This window comes from Camelina sativa, chromosome 19, assembly GCF_000633955.1.
Source record: "Camelina sativa cultivar DH55 chromosome 19, Cs, whole genome shotgun sequence".
Classification (NCBI taxonomy): domain Eukaryota; kingdom Viridiplantae; phylum Streptophyta; class Magnoliopsida; order Brassicales; family Brassicaceae; genus Camelina; species Camelina sativa.
The window spans coordinates 9,473,303-9,482,155 of record NC_025703.1 but is presented as its reverse complement, the minus strand read 5'-3'; the positions used below and the strand labels follow the sequence as shown (position 1 = coordinate 9,482,155).

At 37.5% G+C, this 8,853-nt stretch overlaps 2 protein-coding genes and 1 pseudogene across 2 annotated transcripts; 2 read left to right on the top strand and 1 right to left on the bottom strand.

The window, feature by feature from the left end:
- Positions 1,049 to 2,002, top strand: LOC104765728 (protein MKS1-like). Its single transcript, XM_010489489.2, has one exon. The coding sequence runs from the start codon at positions 1,175 to 1,177 to the stop codon at positions 1,850 to 1,852; it is 678 nt and encodes a 225-aa protein (XP_010487791.1). The 5' UTR covers positions 1,049 to 1,174; the 3' UTR covers positions 1,853 to 2,002.
- On the bottom strand, positions 1,959 to 4,457 carry LOC104765729 (annotated as a pseudogene).
- LOC104765727 lies at positions 5,701 to 8,390 on the top strand. Its single transcript, XM_010489488.1, has 5 exons — positions 5,701 to 6,417; positions 6,491 to 6,640; positions 6,777 to 6,899; positions 6,977 to 7,413; positions 7,570 to 8,390. Exons 1-5 carry the CDS (start codon positions 5,790 to 5,792, stop codon positions 8,206 to 8,208), a joined length of 1,977 nt encoding a protein of 658 aa, XP_010487790.1. The 5' UTR covers positions 5,701 to 5,789; the 3' UTR covers positions 8,209 to 8,390.

The following is an 8,853-nucleotide window of genomic DNA, read 5'->3' as shown; positions in this document are numbered from 1 at the left end:
TTTTTTTTTTTTTTTTTTTTTTTTTTTTTTTTTTTGGAAAACCATATAGGGAAGGATCGTCTTGATGTTGAATATTTAACTATGAGGGCAATTGCTAATTCCTTCGAATCTGTCTCACACTCAATTATAGGATATGTTTTCTACATCGTAACAAAACATCTGTAGAACCGGTTTTAAATCCAAGTCTCCGGGTTTAGAAACAAACGATCGTTAATCGCATTAAAGTATGTAATAACAAATTTAATTTTTAAAAAATATATATATATGTTTGAGCTTATATGTTATTTAATATTGTTTGTCTAATTGAAAAGAAACAGATTTATATTAAAAATATTTGAAAGAAATTAGTTCAACTGTATATCTTTTATTTAATTTTTCTTCGACAACTCATTATAGGTCTTATTAGGTTTGTTACTTCTAATCTATTATAGGGCAGTATCAGACATCAATAGCTTAGAGTAAGGTAAGTAAGAATTGATCGATACCATACATATAATTAGACAAACATATTTTATAACATATTGACATATTTTGTAACTTCGAGTCTTCTAAGAACATGTAAATTGAAATTAACCAAACTGGAGCTTCACCGTCCAAAAATAATACTTCCTCTGTTTTACAAAAATTGATGTTTTGGGATATTTTTTTGTCCCACAAAAATTGATATTTTGTAAATTTTAAAAAAAAATCATTGAAAATATTTAAAATTTTGAATTGTTATTAGTTTATATTTTCTCTCTCTATTAAAAAGTAATTATAAATTAATTTACGAATAAAAATTAAAATTTTTCTAAATATCAATGAAAGTGTCAAAATATAGAGAGAAGTATACGTTAGTTACTTAATTGTATGGCAGAGCCGCAGAGAGAGAGGTAATCATTGAAGACATTATTAAAATTGTGTGCTGATTCCTAATAGTAATAAAGAAAGATCTTTCCTACTAATTTTCCAAGAATGGGGAGGTTTCCTCAATGAGGAATGTGCTGTACACCTTTGGTTGGACACACAAAAAGTCAACATTTCTATAAAGTCAAACTAATCCTTCTGTTCTGTTTTTTTTGGTCAATTTATTCAGTCGCCCAAACAATTTAATTCTCAAACCAAACAGAGAACAACAAAACTCAATTCTGAGAAGAAGAAGTGAGAACTTTAATAAATCCCCCCAAATTTTTTAATGGATCCGTCGGAGTATTTCGCCGGCGGCGATCAACAGAACCAGAAACGGCAGCTTCAGATCTGTGGTCCTCGTCCTTCACCTCTCAGCGTCCACAAAGACTCTCACAAAATCATCAAGAAACCACCTAAACACCCTGCGCCGCCTCAGAACCGTGACCAACCCCAGCAGCCGTATGTTCCTAGAGAGCCGGTGGTCATCTACGCCGTTTCCCCCAAGGTCGTACACGCCACCGCGTCCGAGTTCATGAACGTAGTCCAGCGTCTCACCGGGATCTCCTCTGAAATTTTCCTCGAATCTGGCGGCAGCGGTGGTAACGTTTCGCCGGCGGCGAGGCTAGCGTCGACGGAAAATGCTAGCCCGAGAGGAGGTAAAGAACCTCCGATGGTGGTGCCTAGAGATGATGAAATCCCCACGGCCATGGAAGAAGCAGCTGAATTTGGTGGTTATGCTCCGGGGATACTCTCCCCGTCTCCGGCCATGTTGCCGACAGTTTCTGCCGGGATATTTTCTCCGATGATTCATCAAGGTGGCATGTCCTCGCCGGCAATACCGCCCGGATTGTTTTCGCCGGCGGGATTGATGAGCCCGTTTCTAATGTTTAGTCCTGGTTATACTAGTTTGGTTGCTTCTCCAACTTTTGCTGATGTCTTTAGTAGTCATTTATGGGATCTTTAGTAACGATTATATTTAATATTTATGTGTTTTGCTCTGTAATTTTTTTGTATTGTATCTTTAACATATCCAATGTTGTAACCCAAAGGGTTTAAAAATGAGCTTCATGTATAAAAAAAAAAAACTAAATTTAACTTTCAAAAATTTCAGACAGATTCCTAACGTTGTCTGCAAACTATATATATATATATATATATATATAGACAGATTCCTGACCTAAGATGCTCTGTTAAGTTTTGTGTTTTGAGAAGTGGCTTCATGTAGTAGTTGTGACAACAGAGTTCCAAGTTCCTCCTATTAATGTACCAACTCTCTCTCCTTTGATTGCTTTCGCAATGTTTCCAGGTTCTGATAGATTGAATACCACAACTGCCAAAAATCAACACAGACCAAGTAAGAAATTTTGTTGATGATCATGTAATGTGGTTAAGGTTTGAGAGTGAAATACAGACCTGGGATGTTGTTTTCTTGGCACAGAGTGATAGCAGTCATATCCATTACAGAGAGGTCCTTTGAGGTTACTTCTTGGTAAGTTAGTGAGTCGAGAAGGCGAGCGTTTGGGTTTCGTTTAGGATCATCGTCGAACACTCCATCAACATTTGTTGCTTTTAGCACTACTTCTGCGTTAACTGTGTCCAACGCGAAAAGATTTTTATATCATGAAGCTAGTGATAAATGAAGCATTGGAGAACACTTTAAAACAGAAACCACCTCTGACTTACTTTCAGCACATCGAAGAGCTGCTGCAGTATCTGTGGTGAAGAACGGATTGCCTGTTCCAGCTGCAAATATAACAACCCTGCCTTTTTCTAGATGTCTGATTGCTCGTCTTCTTATGTAAGGCTCTGCTACTTCTGACATGCGGAAAGCGGTTTGAACACGGGTTGGGATACCGATACTCTCCATTGTCGCTTGAAGAAATATTGCATTCATCACAGTTGNGTCGAGAAGGCGAGCGTTTGGGTTTCGTTTAGGATCATCGTCGAACACTCCATCAACATTTGTTGCTTTTAGCACTACTTCTGCGTTAACTGTGTCCAACGCGAAAAGATTTTTATATCATGAAGCTAGTGATAAATGAAGCATTGGAGAACACTTTAAAACAGAAACCACCTCTGACTTACTTTCAGCACATCGAAGAGCTGCTGCAGTATCTGTGGTGAAGAACGGATTGCCTGTTCCAGCTGCAAATATAACAACCCTGCCTTTTTCTANGGAACAAGATAACTCCATAGAGAGGGAGTAAAGTTCAGAAAAACAAATTTGTGTGAACTAGAGTCATGAGTGGATATAATTACCCGATATAATCAGCAGAGGAGCGATCAAGGCCACTGCACCCAGCCCAGGTGGATCCACGAAAGATATTTCCTCCTCCAACAACAATAGCGACCTATTGTAAAGGCGTAAGAAGATCATGACAGAGCATACACAACATTGCAATGAGCATTCTCAATGACCCAGACCCATCATCTGTTGCACGCATATCATGTTTAATGCGTAGTAAAGTTATAATTTTAAGTTTTTGTAATCCCATGAATCCCTACCCCTTAGCTTAAGCTCCCGTTTCTTGAGCTAATTGATTATTTCAGGATATATTGTTAACACAGACAATTATCAAATAACTCGGCTACTTAAATGTTGCATCTGTCATACTCTATCAATCAACATGTCCAGGAAAGAAGTAATAGCTGAATACCTAACCACTAACAAGTGTTGAATCCATGGCCATAGTAAACAAGAATGTTACAATGAAGCCTTTTAGAGAATCACCTCAATGCCAAGTCGAGTCACTGCTGCAACTTCCCTTGCAATCGCCATAGTAACCTAATTAGTGGGAAACTGGATGAGACGTCTGTAGTAGGAATACAGAGAGCAAAGAAAAGCAAAAAAACAAAAAGGTGTATTTCCCATCACAAAAACCTTAGGATCTATATTCTGCTCCTCGTCTCCAGCAAGAGCTTCTCCACTGACTTTGAGTAAAACCCTTCTCCATTTAAGTGGTGGTTTAGATGTTCCATCAAAGGAAGGCATTCGTGGAAAAGATGACTGCCCGTTTAAGCTACTAAAAAGTTTTAACAATTTTAACAAAATCAGCCAAAGTTCCAAACTTCACGAAACCAAAACAATTAACAATTCAGATTTAAAGTAAATTTTGAATAAAGTCTTAAAACCCTAAACCCAAAAAGTGTCTTCATTGACGAATTTTCACAAACATCTTATGGGCGTAAAGATTGAGAATTGAATATCAATACCTCCCGTTACCGTTCCCGTTCATGGACTCTGGAGCTGAACCGTTGTTTGAGGACAAAGACGAAGAGCAGCTGAGAAGTACACGCCTACTACAATTCTGTGCGGAGAAGAAACCACGATGGCGAGGTGTGAGAGGGACGAAAGAGGTTCGGGAAATAGAAGAAGAAGAAGAAAAGGAGGAAAAAAAAGCTGAGATTGGAGAGTAAGAGGTGAGAGGCAACGGAATCGCCATTGCCGGAGAGAAGAATTGAGAGATCTTACTGAAATAATTCAGTAGAGAAGCGTCGCCGGCAAAAAAAAAGGGGTTTGAGTTTTGGGAAGATAAGATCTGGTTCGATTGTAATTTTACTCATTAATCTTTGCCGTTATATATTTTAAATTGCCCCAAATAATTCACTATATTTAATGTTATCTTTATCATAAAAAATTGAATAAGTTTAATTAAATTATATATATATATATTTTTATAAGATTTTGATATATGTCAAAATGTTGTCTTTAGATTTTAATATGGTTGCCCAAAAGAAAAAAGATTTTAATATATGATTTAAATAATTATTATAAAATATAATATTTATCAAATTAAATAAAGAACACCAATTTTGGGGCACTACATTTTAACAAATGTAGCTACAAATATATTATAGATATTTTCTTATATTTAAATAATCACACTATTTTATATGTATTTATTATTGCTTAATAGGTTTTGAAACATTTATATCCTACAAGTAGAGTTGTCAAAATGGTCGGGCTGTCCATGTAGCTACAAGCCCATATCTGGAGCGGGTCTAAATGGTCTTGGTCTGCTTTTGCCCACGGACAAAATTGACGGACAATGTGGACATTGGGCGGCCCATAATACTTAAAAATCTAGGTCAAAATCGATTTGGGGAAAAAATTATAAACACAAATATGTTTTTAGATATTTGTGTTTTTTTTTATTTTATAAATATGTTATATGTTGTCCAATCGACACCCATGGATAGTCCATAAAAATATGGTCATTATTAGGCATGGTCATTTATGGACCGGTCGTTAATGGACACGATTAGCTATTTGTCAAAATCAAATTGGACAATGTTGGACGGGTCAAAATGGACATAGAGTTTTGACAGCTCTACCTACAAGAGAAGTGAAGAACCCAAAAAGGCACAAAGCACTACTATCTTCATTTTTTTTTTCATTGACTTGTTGTAAAATTATGAGTTTTCTTACCAAGTTCAAGTATATTTGTAAGTTTACTTACAATGAACATTGTTAGAAGAGTGAAATTAAATTCCTTACTTTGCTACGACGTAAAATTGTTTAACACTAAAGCTCAATCTTTAAACAAAAAAAACAAATCTCAATCTTTTAAATATTCCCTTTAAAAGCTGAAAGTAACAAACACAAATATAGAAAGAAGATGAATCTAAATCTTGAAATAGTTCTTGGTACGAATAGTCAAGGATTTGTTCATATTACACAGTATAATGTTTAATTCCTTGAATCCTTTCCCTATTTCCTTTGTCCTTTAAAAAACCTTCCTTCAAAGAGAAGCCACCACTCTTTTAACACTTTACTCATGTCTCTCTCTGTTCGAATAACGGAAAGCTCTGTTTGCTTTTTTTAAAAATTATAAAAAGAACAATATTATACTTACACAAAACACATACCATCACGTTTCTTGCCGGGAAGCAACCGGAAAATGGATACTGAAAAAGGTTATCCCAGAGGTTTCAGAGCGGACAGCATACGATCCGAAACAGGCCGGAGCAGTTTCAGGTCAGATAGTATGCAGATCGATGAAGCAGGCGAGCTACCACAAAGCAAGATAGGACAAGAGAACTCGACCTATCTTGTCCTCTTCAAGAACATAGACAGTGGAAACTTAGAAGCCACGAAAGAGTTCTTGGACCGAAACCCGGAGGCGTTAACCGCAAGCTTAACCTCTAACGGAGACAGACCGATCCATAAAGCTGTTTTGTCTGGTCACATCAAGATCGTGGAAGAGGTCATAAGACGGATTCATGATCCAGAGCAAGTGTTGAAGATCAAGAATGATAATGGTTACACTGCGCTTACTTATGCTGCGACCGGTGGGACTGTGAGAATTGCAGAGTGTTTGGTGAATAAATGTCCCAGTTTGGTTAGTGTCCGGAACGAGAAGAAGCATATACCAATCGTGGTGGCTTCGTTGTATGGTCACAAACATCTTGTTCGGTATCTTTACAATCACACACCTCTCAGTGACCTTGATCCTGATGGTTCAGATGATCACAATGGCAAGAACGGAGCGATGCTTGTGACTAATTGTATTGTCGATGGATTATATGGTATGTTCATATAACTTTTTTTGGCAACTATATTATATGTTCACAAGATGGCTAATGTGTCGCATATATGAAGGTATTGCTTTGGATCTGATTCAGAGATATCCTAAGCTGGCTTATACTCGAGACAGCGACAACGATACAGGGATCATCGCGCTTGCTCAAACACCTTGTGCGTTCCCTAGCGGTACCCGTCTTGCATTTTGGCAAAAGTGGATATATCATTGTGAGTAACTGAATATACTTAGCTTATTAGACGAAGACTAAATATAACTTTGTAAGGAAGTTCGGTGTTACTAGGCTGTAATTTTTGTTGGGATTCCGCATTATAGATCGTTAAATTCATGCTACTTCTCTTGCAGGTATTCACATAGAGAAAGTTAATAACCCTCACGAAGTTCTGAATCATCATGACCATCAATACAGGAAAGCAGAAGATCATAGTTGGATTCAAGACAAGTTGTGGAAACACCTTAAAGTTCTTTGTAAGCAGTAAAACTCATCTCAAATAGTGAGCCATGTCGATGATTGTGATCAGTTTCAGATGATTTTTAATTGACAGTTCCACATATAAGACGGGTATACAAACTGAAGTTAGGACATGCTCAAGCCAAAGAGATACTAGAATGTATCTGCCAAGAGATACCTAACTTTGACGTGACCCAACAGAAGAACACGGGTCTACACCAAGCTCTGTTTAAGGCGGTAGAGAATGGTATTGTAGAGTATATCGAGGAAGTAATGAGGCATTATCCTGATATCGTATGGCTCAAAGATAGTTATGGTCTTAACCTCTTCTTCTACGCGGTAAGCCAGCGACAAGAAAAGATCTTTAGCCTGATTTACAATATGGGTGCTAAGAAGAACATCCTCGCTACAGCTTGGGACAAACTCCATAACAATATGCTTCATCATGCCGCGTATCGAGCCCCGGCTTCGCGGCTTAACCTTATCCCCGGTGCAGCTCTTCAGATGCAAAGGGAACTACAATGGTTTAAGGTGATACATAGTTAATATATATGTATAACTACTACAAGAAACTAGACAAGTTTATGTACTGCACGAACCTAGGATTATAACTCTGCATTTCAACATCTAAAAATCATTTCCTCCGACCATAATCCTATGAGTTTTTGATTGCTGTCTTGGAACTAGGAAGTGGAGAGGTTGGTGCAACCGAAGCATAGAAAAATGGTTAACTTGAAGCAGAAGAAAACTCCAAAAGCTCTGTTTACAGACCAACACAAGGATCTCGTGGAGCTAGGAGAGAAATGGATGAAAGACACAGCGACTTCTTGCACAGTCGTAGCCGCTCTAATCACCACAATGATGTTTTCCTCGGCCTTTACTGTCCCCGGAGGTTACCGCTCAGACAATGGCTTGCCACTCTACATGCGAAAGCACATTTTCAAGATTTTCATCATCTCCGATGCTATCTCTCTTTTCACCTCATGCATGTCTCTCCTTATGTTCCTCGGCATTCTCAAGTCTCGTTACCGTGAAGAGGATTTTCTTCGATCGCTTCCTACGAAACTTATCGTTGGTCTTTTGTCTTTGTTTCTCTCGATGGCGACAATGATGGTGACTTTTGTCGTGACGCTCATGACTCTGGTTGGGGCTAAATTTTCTTGGGTTTCGGCTCAGTTTATGTTGCTCGCGGTGATTCCGCTGGGTATGTTCGTTGTTCTTCAGTTCCCGGTGTTACTTGAGATCTTCTGCTCGACTTATTTCCCTAGGGTTTTTGAAAAGCCTCGCCAGTCTCGGCGAATATTTAAAATTTGCTCTAGAAATTAATGATGATGATCAAGTTAATAACTCTAGCCAATGTTGTGAAACATAGCCGCGGCTGCTACTTCACCAGTGATTTTGATCAGAGAGTTGGTCGGCCAAGAGTTTTCTATTCGTTTGTTAGAAGCAAGTTTTTTCTCGCGGACTTGCTGTGATGATGTACAAATAAAAAATATCTTCTTTTAGTATATCACAGACTGCTTATATAGGCAATGCTTTTAAAAGTTCGAAGCGAGCCTCAACAAAAAAAAAAAAAAAAGAAATTGAATATGGTTTGGTGTTTAAGAAATGTGATGGCCTCTCTTGATAAATAATAATAATGCAGTCAAATTCATCTCAGCTAATTAATTATTTGCAAACAATTGTACCGATGTTTAAGTTAACTTTTTTGTTATAATATTTCAATTTTTTATACCAACAATAGTCAACAAGAAAATAGTGTTTGGTGAAAGTGTTGGTCCTTGGATAGAAAAGATGTACAAGATACGAAAATACCTTTGCTTCGCTTTGCTTCCAATACAATGTCATTTGTCAAGCACATGTTCATTAGAAATTTGGAACGTATGTAAATGTGTGTGTATGCGCGTCCGGCCGGTCCGAACACTGATTAAGAAACTCATGTTTTTTTTTTTTTTTTTTTTTTTTTTTTTT

Excerpts from the sequence above, each read along its gene's own strand:
- LOC104765728 (XM_010489489.2), top strand. The coding sequence starts at position 1,175 with ATGGATCCGTCGGAGTATTTCGCCGGCGGCGATCAACAGAACCAGAAA.
- LOC104765727 (XM_010489488.1), top strand. The coding sequence starts at position 5,790 with ATGGATACTGAAAAAGGTTATCCCAGAGGTTTCAGAGCGGACAGCATA. Across the intron at positions 6,641-6,776 it reads GCAAAAGTGGATATATCATT|GTATTCACATAGAGAAAGTT; the intron begins GTGAGTAACTGA and ends CTTCTCTTGCAG. Across the intron at positions 7,414-7,569 it reads GGGAACTACAATGGTTTAAG|GAAGTGGAGAGGTTGGTGCA; the intron begins GTGATACATAGT and ends TCTTGGAACTAG.